General features: G+C 36.5%; 1 protein-coding gene and 1 long non-coding RNA gene across 5 annotated transcripts in view; one reads left to right on the top strand and one right to left on the bottom strand.

Annotated features, from left to right (window-relative positions):
- LOC147832852 (uncharacterized) overlaps positions 1–26,384 on the top strand; it is a 148,203-nt gene that overhangs the window by 3,854 nt on the left and 117,965 nt on the right. The gene's annotated exons all lie outside the window — the stretch shown is intronic.
- ppfibp2a (PPFIA binding protein 2a) overlaps positions 14,163–26,384 on the bottom strand; it is a 46,247-nt gene continuing 34,025 nt past the window's right edge. For all 4 annotated transcript variants that reach the window (XM_087293226.1, XM_087293228.1, XM_087293225.1 and 1 more), the window contains 9 exons: positions 19,262–19,385; positions 19,023–19,142; positions 18,787–18,934; positions 17,175–17,286; positions 16,862–16,950; positions 16,645–16,767; positions 15,406–15,531; positions 14,774–14,962; positions 14,163–14,683 (listed from right to left, as the gene is read on the bottom strand). In XM_087293226.1, coding sequence (XP_087149352.1) covers positions 14,480–14,683; positions 14,774–14,962; positions 15,406–15,531; positions 16,645–16,767; positions 16,862–16,950; positions 17,175–17,286; positions 18,787–18,934; positions 19,023–19,142; positions 19,262–19,385 — 1,235 coding nt within the window. In that variant the 3' untranslated portion in view covers positions 14,163–14,479. The remainder of the gene's footprint in view (positions 14,684–14,773; positions 14,963–15,405; positions 15,532–16,644; positions 16,768–16,861; positions 16,951–17,174; positions 17,287–18,786; positions 18,935–19,022; positions 19,143–19,261; positions 19,386–26,384) is intronic.

Raw genomic sequence — 26,384 nt, 5'->3', positions numbered from 1 at the left:
ACTGATGTGTAAACATGCGATGGCACTCATAGATAATAAGCAAATAAATAAGCAGTGGCATACATGGCATGCTCTCTTATTAGCATTACCGAAAAATTCAATCTAACAGAACTAGTCAGACAATCATATAAATGTTGCTTAAAAGAAAATATGATCTTTCATATTAGAGGAGATGATTATTATGAATCCTAATTAATTTGGGTTATTTGAGGGTGGAATAGTCATAATTTGATTTCCAATATGCATATACTTTTATGTGGTTTACTTAATTAGTATTTTTCCATACAAACATGTGTATTAGACATTTGCGCAAAACTGTAATACATTTGCAAATAAACCACTGTTTCCATCCAAGAAGTCAAAGAGATTTATTATTATTATTATTATTATTATTATTATTATTATTATTATTATTATTATTATCAGATAAAAAGTGCACAAGTTTTATGCACCTTATTTTGTATGCAATCTCCTGAAATGTACAATAGAATAAGTGGATGGACCTACAGTGGCAATGTTTGAAATTCTCATATAGTACATTGTTTGAAGGGAGAGAGGTATACTGAATTCCATAGGTTACAGGTATCCCAGTAAATATTGTCTAAATTGCAAACAATATTTGGTAATACAGTTACTAGTGATGTTATTTAACATCACCAGGGGTGTCAAACACAATTTCTGAAGGGTCACAGCTCTGCAGAGTTTAGTTCAAGTCCTGCTTCAACACACCTGTCTGTAGGTATCAAACAAGCCAAACACACTCAGTTAGTTTGATCAGGTGTTTAATACAACCCAGGCTCCTTCTGAAATTGTACCACTATACACATTTCTAAAGAGTGCCAAATACGCCCCAGGAGGTACACTTTTTTGCAGTTTTTGTTTTCATGAATCCACCAGAGGCCGCTGTGTATGCATTTTGAGATCTCAAATATCACTCATGAGTGCCATTAGTGCCTGCTGAATGACTGACAGACTGACCCACCCTCCTCCTTCCCTAAACCCAACTAACTGTGTTTTCAAAAGCACCAATTGACCCCGCGCACCCACTTCCCCAAACCCAATCGACATTCTTAAAAAGCCATTCAGAAAAAAAGAAAACCCCTAGCCTGATTTTACCACATTTTTTAGAATTTAATTTTAGCTTTCTGAAATTGTTATTCACCGGACTCTAACCCCATAATGTTCAACTCCTCTCTGTGTCTCAGGTCCACCAACATACATAGCGAGGTACTGGACAACCTGGTAACAGCGGGAAAGGCGTTCATATGGAGGTAAGTGATCAGCTGTTATAATGAAAAGGAGTCATACCACCCTGTAGCATTCGTTTTAAAGAGTATTTTAAGTATTTCTGGTTACATTACAATTCGCAATCTCCAGAAATGTATATAGGGCTACATTTTCAGAATGAGCCTATGTTGGATTAATTAAGGTTGGAACTAAACTGTGCAGAGCTGCGGCCCTCCAGGAACTGCGTTTGACACCTGTGCCTTACACAATAACCCATCCCTAAACTTACCCATACCACCAAACATCTCCCTAACTCTACCATATCCCACCTCAAGAGCACTGGAGGGGTTCTTCAATACGTTGTAACACAAAAAGAGCATTGCGTTTGTTTATTTATTTATTTATTTATTTATTTATTTATTTATTATGTTGTTTGTTTGTTATTATTTTTTATGCAAGTACATAGAAATTAAGACCATAAAGTGAGACTGAACCTGCAAACCATTGATTCAATGGGCCATTTCTGCTGAGAATTTTGTTAAAAATCAGCACATTTATGCAGAATTATTTTGGGAGTATTATAATAGCTTTTTGACTTTTATTTAATGTTTACAGTGCAAACCCATTTAGATTCAATTATTTGTTAAACAAAGCAAGTCTCTCATATAATATATCTACCAAAAAGAAAGAAAGAAAGTACTTTACAAACTGTATTGTAAATAAAAACGAACACTTTCATATTAGTCAATCTTATTAATGAAAATAATTTAAAAACTGAATAAATATAAATGTACACACATTAACACAAGCAAAAAATAGGCTTAATGATGGGCTAAAAATCTGCAAAAATCTGTGTGGGCCTAGCCATTACACATGCACATATTCAGAGTAAATTTATTGCTAATCTGAATTGACTGAATAAATTACTTATTTAAAACATTTCTCTAATCAAAGTGTATGTGAACGCATAGGAGTGCACATCTAAGAGTACACATGTAAGAGTGCAGCCGGATATTATTGTGTCTCTGTGGCAGAATAGAGATGTTTTCCCTTTTTCCATCACTAATTGTTACTTTCCTTTATTAACCTGTAAATCCCCTTTGAAACAATTTCTGTTGTATTAAGCACCATAAAGATAAAGGTGTCCTGACTTGATTATAAAGTGCACTTATTAAATGCCATAATGCAGTGCAATAATGTACACTTAGCAACTACAGAATACCTATAATGCATGGTGAGAGTGTGCCAAATGAATACCAACCACATCTCTGCAGAAGAAATTTAGCTATAAATGTCTGTGCAGGCAAGCATTGCACGTGACATAAAGCATCTGCAACCACGCTGTCAGCTAGTTTTATTATAAAAACACCGAGCACAAGCGAAAGCCTCTCCGTGTATGCATTCACTTACGCCTTTCATATTCTTTCCTTTCAGTTGACTGAATTATTATTATTATTATTTTTTTTTATTATTATTATTATTATTATTATTATTATTGTTTTTATTTCATTTTTTTAATTATTATAGGGAATGATATAAAAAGGGCCAACATGAGGCATCAGTGTACAAGTCAACAAAGTCTTGAAGACAGTTCACCTAAAAATGAAAAGCTGTCAACATTTAAGAGAGATCGGAGATCGGAGATAGTTGTTACTTGTAACACGGGTCAGTTGTAACACTTTCAATCTCTCCATTTTTTTAAGAGAACCCTGAGCTTGGAGATAAATGAGCCCAGGGCTCCCGCCTGGTCAATAGCATGTACTGTAAGGGGGTCCGAAATCAGGTAGGTCTCAAGAGATTTATGTTTACAAGACCCTGAGTCAGTTGTAACAATGCTCTGTTAGTAACACCAGTGAAATGATACCACCAAACCTTTTAAGATTGTACTATTATAATTTAATTTGAGTATGTCACTGTCTCAAAAGAGAAAGACCTCAATTCATGATGCCTGCACAGTGAACACAAAAACAGTGCTCAGTCGTTGAAGCTGATGCACATTTGCACATTTTATTCAGCTTTGTAACAGAGACACTCATCAGTTATCAGTTATAATAAAAAATCAGTTTTTAACACATATGTGTAATTTATATAAAATGTTTATTTATATAAAAATGGAAAATGTTACATTTTACAACAAACCCAGATTACTGTTGAAACTATAGGAATTGTAACATTTCACTCCTCCAGTTTGAAACTAAACTGCATTTTGTTTGTTTGTACTACAAATATACCACCTATGCCATTTAATAGCAGACACTAACTAGTTTCTGTCACTAGTTCATATCATATCATATCATATTATAGTAGAAAAAATAAATAAATAGGGCTTACTTAACTTCAATTGAAGTAACTTGAATTTTTTGTCTTGTTTTTAGTTCACATATCTAACAAATCTTAAACCAAGAAGCATTTTCTAGACAAGCAACACATATTGTCTTGTTTTAAGAATTAATATGTCAAAATGAAGTGAGTTTTACATTAAAACCGAACAAAATAATCATTCAATTGGATAAGCAAAGTAATCTTGAAATGTCAAGATTAAATCAAAGTAATGAGGAAAAACAAGATTATTTTGCTTACCCCACTGGCAGATGACTAGTAGGTTTACAGCCCAGCTCTTTTTTTGATAAATTGCTCACCACAAGGGCTGGCTTTCACGTGGACAACAGTGCCACCTCTTGACAAATTATTAAAATATAACATGAATTGCCTTTATTGAGACTTTTATTCTTGTACATGTGTTTGTTTTTGAGAAACATGATTGGTATTTTCTATTGAATTCACACACACATTTTTTTTAATTAATTAATTAGTTTTTATTTATTATTATTTTAAAATAATGAACGGCACTGACACCAATAGGGGGGGGGGGGGGGGGGAACCCATAATCCAAAAAGGGTTTTAAAAAAGGGTTACTATAAAATATATAATAACTAAAAGAGCTCTAGAATTGTGTGTATCACTTTACAAATATTCAAAAGTAAACTACATTTTTAAACAAAATAGTTAGCAAAATGTTTGCAAAAGATTATAAGGTATACAATAGCTGACCCTCTACATTCATTCATTCATTCATTCATTCATTCATTCGTTCATTTTTCTCTGGCTTAGTCTTTATAATAGAGGCCACCACAGCGGAATGAACCACCAGCTATTGCAGCATATGTTTTACACATCAGGAGCACATGCAAAATCCACACAGAAATGTCAACTGACCCAGCCAGGACTCAAACCAGTGAACTTCTTGCTGTAAAACGACAGTGCTAACCACTGAGGCACCGTGCCATCCCCTATATCAATATTTGTTAATTAAATTAATACAGAAAAAAATAAGTAAAAAATACAACTGAGCAATATTGATTACTTACTTCATTAAATAACACTGTTATGACTTTTATTGGGGGCTGCACGGTGGCGCAGTGGGTAGCACGATCACCGCACAGCAAGAAAGATCGCTGGTTCAAGCTTCGACTAGATCAGTTTTAATTTATGTGTGGAGTTTGCATGTTCTTCCCGCATTGGCATGGGTTTCCTTCGGGTGCTCCGGTTTCCCCAACAGTCCAAAAACATGCACTATAGGTGAATTGGGTAAAATAAAATTGTCTATGTGTGAATTACTGTTTTGGGTGGGTGTTTACCAGTGATGGAGTTGCACCTGGAAGGGCATCCGCTGCCTAAAACTAATGCTGGATAAGATACAATGATTCAGAACATTTTCATTAAATGTAATCTAGATTATTATATCCACATGTTTATGTTTGACAATAAATAGCCTATTGCTTCTTCAAGCAGTTTGTGATAGTATTAAAATCTAAAAGTTCTAATGATAAATGATAAACTATATTTTTAAAGCTGGGGTTTTTAAACATGATCATATTCTATATCACCATGCTTATAGGCTTCATTCATACCACAAAATGTTTTTTTTTAAAACGCAATCCTCTATTCTGGGGTGAATTTTTAATGGTTTGAGAAACTATGTGAGAGATGAGACAAGACATTAAACAGCTAGATTAGTGGATGTGAAATGTGTTGAGTTTACATTTCAGCTGCAGTCACACTGTACTTTTATCACATATACTTCCATTCATCTGCAGCGGACTGAAAATGAAAGTTTGTCACTGCATTTGAAAGTTCAATTTTGGGAAAATCTGACCTGCGATTTTGTGTCACATGAATGGGTGAGACCAATAACGCCACAGCGGAATGAACCACCAACACATATAGCATATGTTTTATGCAGCAATCATTAGGAAACAATCAAACACACTCCTTCACATTCATATACTACTTACAATTTAGCTTAACCAATTCACCTGTACCACACGTCTTTAAACTGTGGGGGAAACCGGAGCACCCGGAGGAAACCCACGCGAACATGGGGAGAACATGCAAACTCCACACAGTCTAACCCAGCCGAGGCTCGAACCAGCGACCTTCTTGCTGTGAGGCGACCGCACTACTGCGCAACCACTTCACCCTCAATAATTCATATAAAGCATAAAATTAAATAAATATTAACATATAAATTACACACAATTTACATCTTTACTGGATAAAATATTTAGCACAGCCTTGTATGCCTAATTTAAACAAGAAAAATATTCATCCTAAAACATTGAATAAATGATAAAGAAAGCAAACATTTCACTTTTGAAAGCATCAACATAGTGTATTGTTACAACACCATTTTTTTTATTGCATTTCTTGAAAAGTAATATTTCAATTAATGATCTGCCAGATAGAACATTAAAATTCCAAACAGAAAATGACATTTTAGAATAAGTAGGTTCTATCTGCATTTGCCCTGTTTTTTTTTTTTTTTTTTTTTTTTAGAGTACATTTAGGGTCTCTGTCATGTTAATGTATGAAACATAACTGTTACACACATATTGTTTGCTAATGGAATGCGAAAACTTTGAAGCTCAATATCTCAAAATCATTCAGAATTCAGATAGAACTTTACAATTCCAAGGCGACAGAATATGGAGCAAATGTTTGTTTTATTAGTATCACATCATCTTGTTTTATCCCACCCTTTTCTGCAGGCATCGTCTGACAGAATTTTGCATGCACAATCTCAGAGTGTAACCGTAGCTTTACTTAAGACCTTAACTAACAGCCTCAGGTGTGTTTAACGCAACACAAGCAAATACAAGAAAAAAAAATGTGATCATCAAAAGTGGCCTCTTGTGAATTCATCAAAACAAAAACTGCAAGCAGACGTATTTACCTCTAAGTACATATTTAATGGTTTACAGAAATGTAGATCTGGGTACCTATCCACAATGAGCCTGGGTTGGCGTTTGGAAATCTTAACTTTTCAGGACAGTGAAGCCAATAAATATAGCCTAACATCTAGACAGTTTTATTTATAAAAAAACTGAAACTGCAAAGCTTGTTAGACTACGTTCATGATTCTGATGTATACTTCATATACTGCAAGAAAATGTGCCAATACTGTTTTTAAAGAGATTTTAAGCATCCTCTGGTGAGATAATTTAATATTTACAAGATTGTGGATGTTCCTTTCTTTCTTTCTTTCTTTCTTTCTTTCTTTCTTTCTTTCTTTCTTTCTTTCTTTCTTTCTTTCTTCCTTTCTTTCTTTCTTTCTTTCTTTGCTAACAACAGCAAATCATTATAATCAATCAAACTTGCATAGTTGGTAGTGTTGAAGTTGGTTCATTTTATTTCAGTGCTTCAGTGATATTTTTGCATTGAGAACTTAAAAACACTTAGGATAATTGCATTATAGCACTCTCTCATTCTTTATTTTGTAATCATGTAACTTTTTCTTACATGGGGACAAATGAATAAAACATTTTTTTTTTCTTTTTATTTTTAACAATCCTTGATTACAAGCATATCCAAATGTGCTTGTAATCAAAGAGATGTCTGTTAAACAGGAGATATGACACTCTCTTGAACCTCTTTGCTATTGATTGCCTCATCAGTGGCTGCAGGGATGCAGGTTTATCAGCCTGCCACTCTGTAAAAGGTCTTTTCTCTCTGGCCAGGATCCAAGCAGAAAGCCATCATCCACAATCCTCTTCTAAACCAAAACAGCACTGTCATGCAGGGTAATTATTTATAAAACCTGATCCCAAATTAATTACTAATTTAATGATGCCTACTAAATTGATTTATGTATATATGTGTAGTTTGACAAATTAAATATTATCAAGTATTTATATTACTATATTCCTGCAATGCTGTGCACAACTGTTAGCTGAGAGGTTCATAACATTTAGAAAAATATTCAAAGATAGATGTATATTAACTATAATTTTTGTTTGTTATTTATTCATTTTGTAAGAGATTATTTATTTGAGACTGCAATTTTTACACAAATGGAAAAGGATATTTATAAAAATGCACTTTTACATTTTCTGAAGGGTTTATTTCTGAGACAATTTAGCTTCTTCATTTGTTCAAACTAATGTGCATTTTTTTCCACCAGATGGAGACAGCATTCCATTACAGATGGAGAATCAATTCTCTTACTTTTATTGAGGCTTCATTGAATGTACTCCAGGATATTACTCAGGTTAATTTACATATAAGAAAGTCACAAATGAAACAACTCGTATTAAGTTTAATTTATTTATATAAATGTTTAAACAATTGAATGCCAATTGTAATTTAATTATAAATTTTATAATTTTAGAAAGATAATGACACAGATGGAAAATATATCTTTCATGGCTGACAGGAACAAATTACTTTGTAATATGTAGTATTGCTGTTTTAATGTATTTTGAAGAAAGATAAATACAGCCATAAAAAATAAGCCTATTTCAAACAACAAATCCTAATGTGTCTAGACCTTTACCAATGTTCATGTTGTAGACCATATGGAACATGAACAATTTAATGCAACAAATCTAATTGAATAGTTATATATATATATATATATATATATATATATATATATATATATATATATATATATATATATATATATATATATATATATATATATATACTTACATTATGTATCAGAGTCAGTAGATCTTTACATCTAAAATACATATGGTTGGATTTATCTAAATCAGAAGTGGTAACTAAAAATGGCTCTTTTATTCATATAAGGAGATGGAGGGTGCTATCGCCAACAGAGCTTACACATTTTTTTTTTTTTAACAATTATCTTTTATAACAGTTATATTAAAACCCATGTGGGCAAACATATCCAGATACTGCCCCAACTACATAAATTGCAGTTGGAGACATTTTGACTGATGAGAGAAGAAAATAAATTTTCACCCTAGAATTATAAGATTCTATCCGACATGTTTGTCAAAATTGAGTTATTGACAAAACTTTGAAGCTCAAAATCTCAAAATCATTCAGAACGCAGATAGAACTTTATAATTCCAAGGTGACGAAATGCACTTCTAGGCATGCGTCGGTATTAACTTGAATAAAATATCATGGTTTCACAGTATTGCTCAAAATATATTCTTTTGAAATATCTGGGTAAAAAAAAAAACTTTCTTTCCCATTTTAACACAACTATTATTTTGAGAAACATTTCAAATATTTTGGAGCAGTAAACATGTCTCACTAAATAACTCAAATAAATCATTGACTTCTGCTTTTTTCGTTTTTTCATAGTTTCAAAACACAGATTTCTTTACAATTTAAATTGGCATCTTTGGAGATCTTTTCTGCTGCAGATACTGTTGTTCTAAAAAAACAGCAACAAATGTAAATAAAAAAATCTTGAACATACCTAATGAATAGCAGAACATTTGAGCGGTTTTAAAACCTTGATCTTTCCAAACTATGGTATATACCTTAAAAACGATTATCATTCCATGCCTATGTACAACTGTGACAAGATACGATTAATCCATCTTCTTGAAGCAATTTTGGACACACAAGAATTTTTTTTAACATTTTTTTAAAGAGCCCATATTATGGGTTTTTGAAAATTCTAATCCATGTAGTGTGTAACACAGCTCTAAGTGAAGTGAAGTCTCCAGCTAAGGCTTAAATCTGTTAGTGTACAGTGTTTAAAACTGTTGATTCATCTATAAAAGAGTCGACTCATAGTGCTTCAAACGAGTCGCCTTGATACCGATTCATTAGGTGTTTCGCCATGACGTACGAACGAAACCAAGTTATTCACGTGCACGCGCAAACCCGGGAGATTTCAAACCTGAGGCCCCGCCCTCTGACGCAGAAACCCAGACACACACACACACACACACACACACAAACATGCCGGTCGATTGAAGTCACACTGCAGATGGATATATTCAGTCTCTACCCAAAGATGAAACCTCAGCATTATAACCAAGCAGTTGGAAACTACTGGAAACTTCTGGAAACTACATGCTACAAAGAATACTTCATCAGCGTTTGTTAAAGGAAGGATCAGTAAAGAGTAACTTAATGCTGGACGTCAGGATGGATTTTTCTTCCTCCATTTCTCAAGTGTAAGTTCGTGCGATTAAAGTTGCCTCGTTTACTCTAGCTTGCAAATGTATTTAGTTGTGATTTGTTACTTGTAACCGCGTGTACTGTATCAGGTTAACTGGCTATATTCTCTTATCGCGTGCAAAGTCACGTTAAAAACGCGACGCGTGCTGCTTTGTTAACGGAGCTCCGTGGACGAGGAGTAGTGTGTGTGTCTGTGTGTGCGTGTGCGCGCGCTGTCGTCCGGAGGTGTGTGTGTTTGTGTATGTGTGTGTGCGCGCGCGCGTTGTCGTCCGGAGCAGGGTTAAGTGCGTGTGTTTGTGTGCAATATGTGTGTGTGTGTGTCTGTGAAAAGAGCAGCGTGAGAAGCTAGGAGATCTCCTCAACTGTTTTTGGAGTTTTTGCTCAATAAGATAGTTAGTCGTCTGAATTTTCAAGTCCATAGTCTGTATTTACATTGACCCACTGGCAGCTAAAATCCACGCCTACACTATCGAGCGTGTATGAACTGTGATTACTTTTATATTGCTGATTAGCTGTTTAGCATTTCACTCTCTGACTGAAGGCAGTCGACCAATCGCAACAGACTGTCATTGGTCCAATCAGCGCAGATTAGCTTCGCGCTAAGGAGGGGTTTGGGAACAAATGAATCACTGGACGATTCATACAGGAGTCGCTGGGATAATTAGGTAAAAATAAATGCAGATTATAAGACCATGAAAGTGTTTTTTGACCTTGCATGCATATTAAACTGTTGTTGGAGACCCTTACAACCAAGATATGACCCTATTTCATGTATAATATGGGCTCTTTAAATAAAAAAAATAATAATAATTGAGTTTTTTTTGTTCTTTTTTAAGAAAAGCAAAGGCAAATGAGGTTACATGCGAAATTTGAACAACAAAAAAAAAAGAGTAGTCAAAACAGAAAGGTGCCAGTAGCCAAAGTTTGTCAATGAAAACAAAAACTGTCACTTCTTGCTAAACCTGGTGCCAAAATGGAATTGACTGTGGTTAAAGTCATCCCACTGCACCCATTATCACACGATCTGGAATGTATGGGGTAAATGTGTTTCCATCTTAGTTTATGCATTTTTTTTTTTTCCTTATCGGATAAACCGTTGGTCCTATGCGCAAATATTTTTGAATGCACATTTGCTTAATATATGTACATCTTGGCATTCCAGTTAAGCAGTTTTTATGCAATATTCCAAAATATACAAATGTTGATGAAAACATAGCAACGGAGCTGTGCTGTGTGTCAACCTACAGTAGATGCATGCAGTGTGTCCTCATTTTGCTCTAAGGTAATTATTTTTATGGCTGCATTGTTCTCTGCGGTGTTCTGCAGTGGTTTGTTTGACGCTCCCTCATGTTTTTTTTAGATTTGACTGTATGTATAGGCTCAAGAAGCTCAATCATACTCCTATGATACAGGCTTTAGCTGCAAAGTGCCTGATGTGTCTCCCTGTCCATCTGGCAGCATGAACATTTCTACCAAGCATATCATTGTGGCTTCTCAGAACACACTATCCAATTTCAGTGTGGCCAGCCTCATCATATTTTTCTTTCATAGTGTAATTATACTTTTACAGACAATACCCCATATTTGGTCAGGATATATTTGATGATAGATCTGAAGGATGCTTGGATGTTTCCACGTGTAATGGGGGCCAGCTAGCGAGAGCTGTGCATATATCCTGCAATCTTTTGAACTCAAGACAAGCATTGGCGAGATGCTAGAGGCTGTAGTCTTAGAAGTGCACATGACTCCAATGCAGGAATCTCTGGTTCAAATTTTGCTCTGAAAAAGGGAGAGGTTACAATGATAATATGTGGTTTATGTAAGGTAATTCAAAAGAGAGGCCACTTAGTGAGAGACATATTATAATCATTATGCCAATGATCTCAAGAAGCAATATGTTCCATGCACAGATGATCTGCAACTTTTAAGCATGCAACCAATTTGTGATAGCTACGATTGTATATAATGTAACATGCGTAGCTTTTGTTCATGCCCTGAGTATCCATTGGAATATTTATAAGAATTCCCATTTGCCTGATAATACTTTAAGTAGCAGCAGCATCACTTCTACAATCAGCTTCATGCAAGATCCATAAAGCACAATTCTCTCATTCATTTTCAACACAAAGTGCCAAATCTGTGGTTTCTGTTACACTGAAGTGACAATGTGTGCTCAGATGTTTGTGCTGGTTGTGTGAGACATTAAACTGTGCATGCAATATGGAAAGCCTGATGAGACCGTATGATATGCTTTGTCTCACACAGCATAAGCCTTCCTTTCAGTGTTTTGTCATTCTAAAACACCCAATGTGGCTTAATGAAACAAGACAGTGCTTTAAAAACAAGAAGAGGAAAAAAAGCATATCACTTGTTTACTTAAACATTATAGTCATTATAAATAAAAATAATCAATAAATCATACTCTGTAGCCTACAGACAAGCAGGTGAACTAATAATAAGTATGTGATGTGTTCAGTTATATTTCTCTATAACCCCTTTCATACAGAATTTATTATTATATATATATATATATATATATATATATATAGATGTTAGAGTTTACTCTTTTGCAACTTAATGTGCTCAAAGTGCTCCTAGTGCCCTTGCAAATACACAAGACATCTTTTTTAAAAGCACAGTTAAACTCTTCAGACCCCGTACCGGGTCCGTGACATCATCGACTTTCGCTTTTACTTTTAAAAGATATAAAGGGCTAGTATTGCACCAGACCCCTTAAGTGGTTTAGTTTGTAAGTGTAGAATCTAAATTTTATGCTCATAAGCATCACTTTGGTTTTTATTCTTATGCTGTGCACTTCAGGGCCATTTCTCCCGTTTTTGAGGTGATGCGCATAAGTAATCCTTTTATATGTCGGATGTGGTCCAAACACAATAAATTATGTTTGATCACAAAAAAAAAAAAAAAAAAAAAAAAAAAACGCTTTTTTTTTAATTATCGGTAAAGTTATTCAGAAAATGTTCTTAATATTTACCAGTATCACTGTGTGAAAGGGACAATTGACTTGTTGATATGATCATAATTGAAACTGAACAAGCAACTGTCCTGAACCAATCTTGCCTACCCCTGCCCTAAAGCCTTGTTTCCACTGAGCGGTATGGTTCAGTTTAATACAGTATGAGTCAACTCAAGCAGAGTTGCATCTCCACTGCTAATGGCACCAATTTGGTAAGCATGTTGCACAGCAAAACTTTGCTGTCGATAAATAAGCCATATGGGTCATTTATATATCACAACCTTTGTGAACTCTTATTTATTCATTTAAATATAGACATGTGGCAATCAAGTGGCACCACTAATGCTTTCCACATGTTTTATATACCCTTGTAAACAACAATAGCAGACAAACATTAGATTATGTTCTTGCTTCTTGGCATGTGGCTGTTTGTCACAAGAAGATGACATGGTTTGTTTGAGGTTGATGATGGTTTATTTGTGTGCAGTGTCAGTGTATTACGTTGTCATGTCATTACTTTGGCATTTTACACTTGCTGGTGATAATTTTCTATCAAGCAATATTTTTTAGCTGTAAGCCTAGCTCTAACCTTTTGGTACAGATCTTTTTTTAAGCATCTTGTGGAAAAGTGCCAAAAAATTGGTACAGTACAATTAGGTTATTTGGTACCTGACAGTGGAAACTAACATAAAGTAAACTCATTTCAATTCATTTACATGACTAAATTAAAAAAAAAAACTGGAAAAAAGAAGCTGCGGTCTATAGTGAAACTGCCTCCCATGGGTTACACAAGTTTGAAGAATGAACATGTGTGGTGTTGTGGCAAGGTTTACTAATTCAGATTCCCCTTTTCAGTTTGTTTCACATCTTTTCTATTGTGACTTCATAGCATGTATATACTTCTCTACATGACAAATGTTTTTGTATAACTCCATGAGCCAGTACTGAAATTTTATTGTACAACATGGATTATGTTAGGAATTCTGTGTCAGTTTTCTGAAAACACAATTTTGAAGAGTGTATTTTAGTCAATGAAAACCTAAAATGGATCAGAGAAGCAAGTTGTTTCCTTTACTTCACTCAGCCTTCCACTGTCAATTTAAAGTTACAACACACACACACACACACGCGCGCACACATGCACATGCACACACACACACACACACACACACACACACACACACACACACACACACACACACACACACACACACACACACACACACACACACACACACACAATCTGTTATTATTTACTCAACTTTCACTCGTTCCAAACTTGTTATATATAAAAAAAAACAAATATATATATATAAGATTCAGAGAAACTCACTTACACGTTTAAAGTAGATGCTTTGTGATAATTTAAACTAGCATGTCAATATTGCATTACCCATTTCCGATTCATTAAAAATGAAACTCTATTCTAAAATGTTACCTCATTTTAGTTTGGCACACAATTTGTATTATAATGTTGCAAATGGTTTGTTAAAGACAAAGAGATGAATAAATATTAAAGAAAAAAGCTTTTTATTGGACATTTATTATATAAAAAAGAACTCAAAAATTAAGCATTCAAGAACAAATTTTAGCATTGGCACTAAACAAAAACAAATAATAATAATAATAATAATAATAATAATAATAATATGTATCTATTATTTTTGCTGAGATTATAGCCCATCTCATCCAGAATAATGCTATGACTGATTGCATAATTAATTCTGATGTTTCTCAAGCAGCAGATTGAAGTTACTCTTTTGCTGACATTTGATGGAGTTAAGCGTGGTATTACTTGGCTAAGAGAGGCTGAACTAAAGAAGCAATGAATCAGCCCTTAGACCCAACCTGCTCCAGTCTGTCTGATTCTCTGGCTAGGATGGGGCTGATCCCCCTGAAGCTTGCATAATGTTTCTTTGGTGTTCCATTTAGCACTGGTGAGGTCCCTGTATCCATGGGGCATATATAATCTGCTGATTCATCCATCTTGAGCTTTCTCAACTGTCTGAAGTGAGTAAAACCAAGCTTCTTTGGCTAAAACAGAAAAAAAAAGAGTAAAATACTTTATAAGTGATACATAGAAGACCATAAATAATTTCAATGACAGTGTTTGGAATATCATACCCTGACTTTCGCAGTGGTGGTAAGGGGAGCATGGCCACTGGCATTGGCAAACTCTCGTTTCTCCTGCTGTGCCTGGAGCCCAACCAGTGTGTAGAAATTGGTGGCCAGGTGTCGTCTCAGGAGAGTTTTCTGTGGAGGGATGTTAAGCAACAACGCCAGGGTCTCTGAATGAAAACGAGGTTCTAGGATCTGCAATACATAAACACAAAACATAGACAGATATTTCACGACAAAATATTTAAAACATGGACTTTCTTCTGCAAAAAAAAAAAAAAAGAAAAATTGAAATTGAAATTAAAGATTGTATTTGTATTACTTTATTTATTAATTTTAAGTATAAATTAAGTATTCATTAATCAGAACAATGAGTGTTTGGTCTTTTTTGCAGTAAATATTTCTAAGCTTTATATTTTTTTGCGATTTGGAACTAAAAAAAAAGGTGAAAACTCATCCACACTTTACACTCTTTGTTCAAGTGAAAGTACAATACTTACACAGTGTGTAAATATAAAAAAAACAGATTGTGTATCAGAACCTGATTAGACATCTGTAATTGGATCATAAATTGTTTTACGGGAGAACAAGTAGTTTGTGTGGTACCCCCTCATATGTATGTAGCCCCTGGGACTCACAATTAGGCCTCCATGAACACCACTGCCTCTCAGGTTTGGAGCATATTCAGCCAGATCCACCGACCTCAACCACTCCATCACACGGTGGTTGGACCACTGCACCACCTCAGAAGGAGACGTCTTGAACTGCAGAATGGAATTAAATCTAGTTTAAAACAGTGAATTCTAACAAAATGTTAACTTAAGGGGATATTTCACCCTAAAATTTACATTTTAAGAGTTGACACTTAGCTGATGATTGATTATAAAGCTTGTTTGGCAAAAATAAATCTTAAAAAAAAAAAAAAAGGAATGAATAATAAATCCATATGAAGTCCCTTAAATGTGAAGTTGCATCTTCAGTTTCGCACTCAGGCACGCTTTGCACTCACACTACAATCCTACCACGCCAAACCCCAACTGAACCGCACTGTGGCACACCTATTCCAACTGGGCCAGGGTTGGCCAACTGAACCACACCTGGGCCCGAATTGGAGCACTCACACTTAGCAGTTTAAATGAACTGGGAAACCTGCCTGAGGATGGATCGTATAACATAGTGTGACCCTTAAAAGTGACTTAAAAGTAAAAAGAAAAAAAAGAAAAAAGAAAAAAAAACTAATAAAAAAAGCTAATACAACTCAGCTTCATATTTTATTCATGATATTATTAAGAGATTCAGAGATTAATTAATTCAAGGGTAAAGTGTGCATTATCATGAACTCAATAGGGATTTGAAACAATTACAAGCAAATTGGTTTGTAATAAGTAAAAATGGCAAATGCTGATTGTGGAGTTGGATCATTGTCTTGTGAAATCTTGAGAGATTTAAAGTGCCCTTGTATTTGTATGTCTCTGTTGATGGGAGAACCGTGTTGTTGTTTTGCTCATCTCTCCTTTTACAGATTTTTGCCTTATCTAATTGTGTCTGCTCTTCAGTGATTACTTCATGTACAAATTATGAATCATTTAAGCAGCGTTAATCAATAATAAATATTATTTTTAAATGAACTAATATGAAATAAGATGAAAAATTTTAATCGCTTTTATCAAAATGTTTGGGCTAATTTGTTTCCCCAAATAATTAAAACTGTTAATGTGCAACTTAATTTACTGACAGTTTACAATAGGCATCCATTTCACAGTGATCAAATGGTTAACAGTAGCTCTATTATATTTAACATTGCTATAACATTTAGAGCATGTAGCACATTAGAGCATGCTTGTCTGCATGTTTATAGAATGTAAAACTGCAATCACCTCATCTCCTGGCCTCCGTCTCAAGCAGTTTGGGTTAAACTTGTTAACATGAAGGACATGGATTGCACATTTAATGCTCAGATGATGAAGCTGACTGGTGACTTTCAGAAACAAGAGGTCATTCTGAGAGAAAAGCACATCATTTTAACATTTTACAAACTCATGTTCACCTAGATGAAAACGTTGTTACACAGGGGTAAAATTAACTTCATCTTACCACTGTTAGGTACTGTAGCATGCGCCCATCAACCTTACTTTCATAAAACTGATCTTTGTACTGTGGTAAACCAATGTCATCAAGCCAACCTACAGCAAATAAGGATGTGGAAAATATTGGCAGAACACATGCATTTATTTGAAATGGCAAACAGAAACAGATGAAATTTCATTTATGAACATGCAGTTTAAGCAAAATGTACTGTATCGCAAGCTGTTATTGATGGTGCAAGTTGTGACTTAGCTGTAGTGCAACTCCACAGAGGGCAACAGTTCAGCTTCATTAAGTTTAAAATATTAAGATTATTACATACGTGTAACCCAGATATGATCCAGTTCGGAAGATTTCTCCATTGTCTTGTTACTGAATGCTCTGAGAGCTAGTTGCAATTTCTTTCTGTGCAGAGGATGTTTAATACAAATCTCCTATTCAGAACAGAGCACAAGACACGTTATTAGTACTACTAATGTTTCAGAAAGACTTTATTGCATGGTGGATATACCATATATTCTCAGACATTCCAAGTCTCCCAGACGTTCCAGGAGTCTCCCGCATATGCATAGAGACTCCCGAAATAATAATCTACCTTAAGTCGTGAGTATCTCAAATACGCCCTTGCTCTTCAAATATGTTGCCCAACCTAACCCCTTCACTCCCAGCTCATCAAATACAAAAGCACCACAAACCCACCCCACCAACCCACCACTCTTCATATACATCATGCAACAAAAACAACTCCCACAAATCATGTATTTTCCCCCCGGAAGTCACTTTTCCCAACTTGGGATGTCTGTATACTTATTACTTGGCTATGATTCTGATTGGTCAGTCGCAAAATTTGAAGGAATGTTATTCCAACTCAATCTTAAAGCAATTCATAACTTTTTGATTAAGTGGCTAATTCAATGAATTTGCTTATCCCCCAATGGAGTGGGTTTAGCAGTGGGGCTTGGTGCCATCCCTCCTTTTTAAAATCGTACAAAATGTAAAATAGTTACGTTTCCCTGTGAGATCAGGCTGGTTATTCTGAGATAACAACCGCTCAAACTAATGACATAGAACTTTGCTCACTTTGAATGATCAAGGACCGCCCAAAATGCTATTTGACTGACAGTTTAAGCAATGAATAATCTTTCCTTTTGAGTTGCGTCATGTTTATGGGCATGTGAGTGTCCACAGAATAACAGCCTTCACTCATAATGGTCTTTAAACATTTGCAACAACAATGCATCAATATCCTTAAAAATACATCAACAAAAAATATAAGAAATCAGTAGGACATGTATGTAGATGCAGACTGAGATAAACATTATGGCTTTATTATATACTTCTTTCCAGATGTAAGTTTGCTGACCACTTGACTCCCAGAAATCTTGCATATTTAAAGCAATCAGAGGACAACTAGGGGCCTGTTAATGTGTTGAGAAAAAAGTATACCATATGTGCGTCAGACGTTTAGCCACAGGTCCAAGAGTGGTGCTTAGTGTGACATCTGAGGCTGACACTAGTCATGCCACTGTTTGTCAACATCTTGTGACTGAATAATAAATAAGATAAAGTATGCTCCATTCAGCCATTTTTGTTTCTGTTAGCTTTGCTTTTAACCAAAAAACATATAAATTATTATTATTATTATTATTACTATTATTATTACTATTATTATTATTATTATTATTGTTAATTTTGTTTTGAGTCTAATCTTTATATCGTTTTTGTTTATATGCGGGATTAACTTCATCCAGGATGTTGTCAAATAAAAAAAATAAAAAAACTTCAGTCATATACAACATCTAATGTTAAGCCTGTCGAGCATTATTCTGTAACAACAATCGCCTGGATATTGTTTATTTTTGTGGCTGGTAAAACAATAGCACACAAGACAAACTATGGTTTAAAGATAAAATACCATACTAATGAAAACAAACCTTCTCAAGTTCCTGTGGAGTTGCAGAGAGGAGGGTTTGTCCACTATCCACCCACTGGCGGGCCAAACTGACATACTGACCCAAACCACACTCCTCCATCCAGCCACACACTTGCTCTGTTGTCCACTTACAGAAGGGTGTTTGTGAACTGATGAAGACAAGAAAACAATTACAGCAATATTATTTATTATTACATAAGTGGCTCTGACCATGTTAATTCATAAAGGGAAATCTACCGAGATGAGCGTCCAGAATCAGGTGTTCGTATTAGCCGAGGTCCAGCTGTAGCCCTGAACCCCCCTCTCTTAAACTGTGTGGGCTCCAAGTCATCTGACAGCACACCTGTCCTCTTCATCCTTTTATTATTATTATTATTTTTTTTTTTTGAAAAGGAGAGAGAAGGCAGAGATTGTTTAATTGTGTTTTCTTCAATAGTAATGTCACATTTGCATTGTATTATTATGAATAAACTCACTTTCCCCACAATTTGCGTATGCTGGTGTTTTTGACATTTTCCTGTGAGACAGGAGACTGCTGGCCTGATTCAGCCCCAGACGATACTGAAGAAAGATCAGAATTGGTTGTGTCCTTCATTGTTTCTGTAAAGCAAAAATGAGAGTGAATCAATAAGCATGACAAAACAACAAATTGTATTTTGTAAGTTTATATCTTAGGCTCCAGTTTTAGCATTTTTAGTAAATACTAGTCCATTGTTGGCTGTTTCTTTGTATGCTATTTATATTCTGAGTTTCTTTGTATAGTTCTTAGTTTCTGAGAGTATGGTTTGACATGCTTTATTTTCATGTGTTTTCTAATTAGTCATCATCTCCAATTGGGACTAGCACTCATTTCAAAGTTCTTCCTACACACAGCATATTTATTATTTTTTTTGTTGGTTAAATGATTTGCCTGTAGCCAGGTAATGTTGCAAGAACAAGCAACCAGGGGTGCTTAACCCTGTTTCTGGAGATCGACCTTCCTGCAGAGTTTAGCTTCAACCCTGATCAAACACACCTGAACCAATTACTTGGGAACTGAACAGCACTTGCTAATTGCAGGGAAGTGTGTTCCATATGGGTTGCAACTGAAATCTGCAGGGAGGTGAATCTCCATAATAAGGAATAGGGTTGGACACACCCCTCATGTAAACTATTGCTCTGATTAGAGTGTTAGAAAAGTATTAGTACACTATTAGATTAAAGTTAAGGTCAGTATGAACTCCCAACAAAGTTACTGGTTGAGAGGTGAAGCATTAAAAGTAGCATGTTGATAGACACTAAGCAAGCAGTCTACTAACATTACAAAACTGATTTTACACTTGAAGTTGCAAATTTGCTGATCAATAGTCAACAGAATGCCTAAAATGTGACATTGTGTAGAAATGACAATTGTTTGAGCTGCAAATTTGGCTGGAGGTAGATTTATTTATCTACACTTATAAACTTATTGATATTTTACATATTTATTGGTGAATTATTCTTTATTGCTATCATTGTAATTTTCCACATTTTACAGCATTTTTTGTTTTTAAAATATGTCTAATAGATGTCTAAACATAGCCACCTTGGCTAAATCAAGGCTAAATTTGGGCTGTCAGAGAAAATCTAATAATCTAAGAATTGGCCAAAATTAGACTAGTCATCCAATAAACAGAAATAAAGTACACATATAAAATTTGACGACTGGTCTGTTTTTAGCTATTCTCAGAAGACTATTAGATTTTCACTGGCAGCCCAAGTTTAGCCTTGTTTAAGGTAGGGTTTATCTCCAACTTGCCTCAACACACCTGTCTGGATGTTTCAAGTTTACCAAATAAGACCTTGATTAGTTTGTTCAGGTGTGTTTGATTAGAGTTGGAGTGAAAATCTGCAGGGCACCGGCCCTCCAGGAACAAGTTTGGTGACCCCTGCACTAGAGTTTGCATTTGTGCAATTCGATTGATGATAAGAAAAGCGAGCGGTTGGTCCATGTTTTCAATTTTTGTCTAGAGAGGTCATGTGTTGATCCTCGATTGGTTTCATGCAGTCAAGTGATGTGATTTCGCAGGTCAGAGTTCATCAAGCTTGAACTTTGCATCTCAGCAAACTGCAAAACTTGACGCATGACCCTGCGTTTCTGGTCTGACGCATTCGCATGCGAATGAATGGAAGTCTATGGGGAGAAAAGTCCAGTGTGACACACCGAAACCAATTGACTAGGACTTGAACAGCACTTGATATTTACAGGCAGGTGTGTTTGATATGAGTTACAACTGAAATCTGCAAGAAGATAGATCTCCAGGAATAGGGTTGGACACCCCTGATGTAAACTACAGTTTTGCCCACATTTGAGTGTTAGAAACGTATTAGTAAACTATTAGGTTAGGGTTAGAATACGCTCAGACATTATTGCGAAATTACTTATAACCAATAGAATGTTGGGAGTTGTGGCATTAAAAGTAACATGTAAATAGACAATAATCAAGTGGTCTACTAACATTCCACATACTGATATTGCACATGAAGTGACATATTTGCTGATCAATAGTCAACAGAATGTCTAAAATGTTGAATTGTGTGGAAATTAAATTTATTTGAGCTCTACATTTGGCTTGAGGTAGAGTTATTTATCTACAATGATTACATTGTAATAGATTATTTACAGATTTGTGAATTATTCCTTATTGCCATTATTGTAATTGGCCCTATTTCCCAGCAAGCATTTTTTTAAGATGTCTAATAGATGTCTAAACATAGTTGACTTGGCTAAAACAAGGCTAAACTTGGGCTGCCAGTGAAATCTAAAAGACGTCTAAGAATAGGCCAAAACTAGTCATCACAAAAAAAAAAAAAAAAAACACAGAAATGAATGACTACACATATAAAGTTTCTCTCATCTGTCTATTTGACAACTAGTCTAGTTTTCTGGCTATTCTTAGATGTGCATTAGATCTTTACTGACAAGTTTAGTCTTGTTTTAGCCAAGCTATCTACGTTTAGATGTCTATTAAACACAAAATTGTTTGCAGGGTTGTTAATAATGTATAAACTGCTCACATATATTCTTGTTCATGATATTGCCAAGTATGATGCGATCCTGGATTAACATCTATGTTGATCCTGGATCATAATTTTTGTTCGAAATTGTAGTACATAGATATTGCCTGGTAGGGATGGCTGACATAAAAATTATATTTCGACACAGTGTCGAGATCCTGAAGCGCAAGTGTTTCGAAACACTGCAACGAAGCATGATCCGAAACACTCAGGTCACGTGACTAATTCGATTCAAAGCATTGATCAGTTCAGAAGCGTTTCGAGACCTGGTGAATCTGCATTGACTGACAGGGTCAAAATCAACATTTGTCTCATAGTGGACCGTATGTGTGCACTTTGTTACTGTGCTTCAAATGGCTTTTGGGTTCAAATCCCGACTTGTACAAATACTCCGAAATCATGATTTTATGTATTTTAATTTATGTTACTGTTTTTTGGTCTAGTCTAGATAGGATACAGCTGCGCATACGGCATCATATCAGCATAATTTTTGTAACACTGTAATATTATTTTTACAGTACTGTGATGATCAGGTTTAGGGTTTGGGTAGATGTTAATAAAATACAATAAATGGGAAATTTAATGAATAATATAAATAGTAATTGTTAACTTCTGGCCACAACGTGTCTGATCTAGCAACAGCCCTGTTTTATGACCAAAACAAGACATATTTATTCACAATGTGTTTATTAGGATGCCAGACCAATGTTAAAACAAAACGATAAAAGCCTTTCAAGCAGATATTAACCATTCAAAACAGCTTTAGCCTGGATTCGAACCCACTATCCCTGCATGGTAGTCAGGAATCCTCACTGCTCCACTAAATCATTTAAAGGTTCAATCCTACAAAGTGGGGTTTAATACCTCAATTTGTACAACAGTTCTTTGCTGAAGCCGTTTCAGTGCAATCCATCAAAGATGACCACTAGGTGTCACTGTAGAGTTGGGTTTCGAAACGTTTAGAAGCTTCAAGAAGCCTCGCTTTGTCCACCACTAAAACAAGGGGTGCTCAACTCTGCTCCTGGAGATCTACATTTCTGCAGTTTACCTACCCTGATCAAACGCACCTGAACCAATTAACTAGGACCTGAACAGCACTTGCTAATTACAGGCAGGTGTGTTTGATATGAGTTGCAACTGAAATCTGCAGAAAGGTAGATCTCCAGGAACAGTTGGCCACCCCTGCCCTAAACCCAACCAATATTGTAAATTATTTCTAAAATCAGAGGACAATAATAGTTGGATAACAATCATCTAGAAGTCCATAAACCTATCCATAAGCCTATCAATAAAACTTAACATAAACAGTAATTGTGTCCCTTAATTCTGATTGGCTGATATAAATGTTGTTCCAGGATCAACATAGATATTGATCCAGGAACATGTCCTACTTGGCGAAATCAGGTTGGCGGTTCTTGTTAACTTTAGGCATACCAAATATTGCACAAGTGCTGATAACATGTAAAACAATAGTAAAAACAAAAAAATAAATAAAACAAGTAGTAATATTTCTAATCTATATTTAACATCATCATTCGCAGAACTGCATGGCTTTATGGCTGTATGGCTTCATAGATTCTCACAAAGTAATAGATACATTGAAATGCTATGTGGTGCATTGCTAAAAATAGCTTCTGGATTATCCTCTTAAATACAGTGAAAGTGTATTTAAAAAAAATCTAAATTAAAGGAAGAAATTGCATGAAAGAAGGGAGAGCGATTCCAGAAAAAGCAAACAGATCTCTTAATTGTGGCATTCAGTGGTATTACACTCTTTTACTTTTAGCTGCAATTTGACAAATCCCCATGCAATTACACATTTACTGTAAAGACAAAGAACTCTGTGTGCAGTATTTTGAGCTTCAGTACAATTAGCCCATTGTTATATATTTGTATAAATTACCTGTATGCAGCGCTGCTAATGGAGCAGTAAAGTCAAACGGAACAGGTTTTCACGGGCCAGTCTCCAGTTTCCCTGCCTGTCAAAGCATGTTTGCCCATCTGGCAGTGATTTGCCTCCCCTCAGTCAAGCTTTAGACACAGGGTGGGTCCTGAACAGGTGGGGCCCATACGAAAGTTGCTCTGGCCATGGCGGGAGACCCTTTCATTAGAGCCCATCAAAGGCAAGGGATGGTAGAAGTGGTTTTACTTAGTTAAATTAAAACACACACACACAGAAGAGATGGGAGGGGAGCTACTAAAAATTGACTTCATACTACAAGCCCCGATAAATCAAACCAGCATATACAAGGAAACAGGGCTGGGAACTGAGAACCAGATTCTATACAACTTCCGACAGCAATAGGACCATTATTTCATTTGTACAGATTTAAAGCAAAGTCCTTTTGAGGCAAGTCATTTCACTCGGTGGACATCTTTGAAACCCCTCTCAGGCAGTAATGTGTTGAAACATTTTTTTCTCTCTGTTAAACAGAAATTGGGGAAAAAATAAACAGGAGGGCTAATAATTCTGACTTTAACTTCACTGTTAGGTTAACTAACCATTTAATTTGAATGCTTTGAGGATGAACAGGGGTCTCAGAGAATTGTATCAACATGGGGTGAGTAATCAATAACAGAATTTCTATTATTGAACCACCCCTTTAAAAATAAATTATGTTTCCCTTCGGATGGGGAACTTCAATGCCATTAGTGGATTTATTCATTAATCCACGAATTGGGGGATTTTGTTTCAGAAAGCCAATCGTCGGAAAGAGTATACAACGGGCCAATGAAATGCCAATGAATCAGCAGCGTAAGCTTGCGTACGTGTGCCTTATTGCCAATCATCTCCGCATATAAGCACAGGTGAAGCAAGGGAACGCCATCCTTTTCACTTCAGAGACTTTACAGCCTTCTGAGAGAGTCGATGAGGGTTCCTTCTGCTATTTACAGCAATTTGAGCGAACGAGAGTTTTTCCCGGTCCACTGTGGGTATACGTGGCAGCAGACGGTCGAGCTGGGATTCTCCCTTGCCTGGCGTTCTTTGGGTCCGGTCCTCCAGAGCTGTGCGTATAGGTTGCTTATTTCCTAAAAGAGCAACACAGTCGTGCAGCACATCCTTTTCAGGACGCGAGGAAGACTTAGGTAACCTACCGATTACGGTGGTTAATACCATCACTCAGGCTAGAGCCCCCTCCACGAGGCGCACCTACGCCCTGAAATGGACACTATTCACTGAATGGTGCGTCTCTCGCAGAGAAGACCCCCGAAATTGCCAGATCAGCGTTGTGCTTTCTTTCCTTTAGAAGAAGCTGGAGAGTAGGCTGTCGCCCTCCACACTCAAGGTTTACGTGGCTGCTATCTCCGCTCATCATGACGCTGTGGCTGGCAGCACCGTGGGAAGGCATAACCTCATCATCCGGTTCCTCAGAGGCGCTTGGCGAATTAATCCACCCCGCCCCCCTCTCATGCCCTTTTAGGATCTCGCCCTCGTTCTCACGAGCCTGCGTCAGATCCCTTCGATCCTTAACTCAGTATCTTTAAAATTTCTGTCACTGAAGACAGCTCTGCTGGTCGATTTGATATCGATTTAGAGGGTCGGGGACCTGGAGGCATTTTTCGGTCAGTGACTCGTGCCTGTAATTTGGGCGGGCTTACTCTCACGTTCCTGAGACCCCGCCCGGGATATGTGCCCAAGGTTCCCACCATGCCATTTAGAGACCAGGTTGTGTGCCTGCAAGCGCTGCCCCCGGAGGAGGCAGACCCAGCCCTTTCCTTACTTTGTCCAGTTCGCGCTTTGCGTATTTATCTGGACCGCACTCAGAGCTTTAGATCATCTGAGCAGCTCTGCGTCTGTTATGGCGGTCGGCAGCAGGTAAGTGCCGTATCGAAACAAAGGTTGGCCCACTGGATAGTGGATGCCATCTCTCTCGCCTTTCAGAGCCAAGGCGAGCCGTGTCCCCCGAGAGTGCGTGCGCACTCCACTCGGAGCATCGCATCCTCTTGGGCACATGTACCCGGCACCTCTCTAACAGACATCTGTAGAGCTGCGGGCTGGGCGACACCTAATACATTTGCAAGGTTTTACTATCTGCGAGTGGAGCCAGTTTCCTCAAGGGTATAAGGTAACCCTTGGTGATTGAGGAAACAATTTGGTGAGGGTGTTGAAACACGCTTGCTGCGCCATTCTCCCTTGCACGGAGATACGTGCGCCTTTTTATCTGTCAGTAAAGTTCCCTGTCAGGTGAGCCCTGCAGATTCCTCCAAGGCCCCCAGCACTGACTCAGCGGAGGAGTCACTTGCTGGCCCACTACATTGTACGTCTGCCCGCTGGTCAGCCCGCGTTTTGGGTATAGGTGCCCGCTATGCGTGATTCCCACTTGACGATCCCATATGCTTATTCAGCCACGGTGCAGTCCCCCCTCACGGGTGGACCCGTGTCTTCCCTCTCCGCTAACCATCTTATTGTATGTGTACTCCCCCTTTTCAGGGTTAGTCCATATGTATTTTTGCCATCATTCTCCCCCATTGGGTAGCAGATGGCCTCCGCAGCGTCCTCCCTATCGGGACTGCGTATTTTCCTAGAATTATTTAGATGCTTAAGACTTCCCAAAAAATATA

This window comes from Danio rerio, chromosome 18 (genome assembly GCF_052040795.2).
Source record: "Danio rerio strain M-AB ecotype USA chromosome 18, GRCz13ab, whole genome shotgun sequence".
Taxonomy (NCBI): Eukaryota; Metazoa; Chordata; class Actinopteri; order Cypriniformes; family Danionidae; genus Danio; species Danio rerio.
The sequence above is the reverse complement of the archived record's forward strand: the minus strand, read 5'-3'. Positions and strand labels throughout refer to the sequence as shown.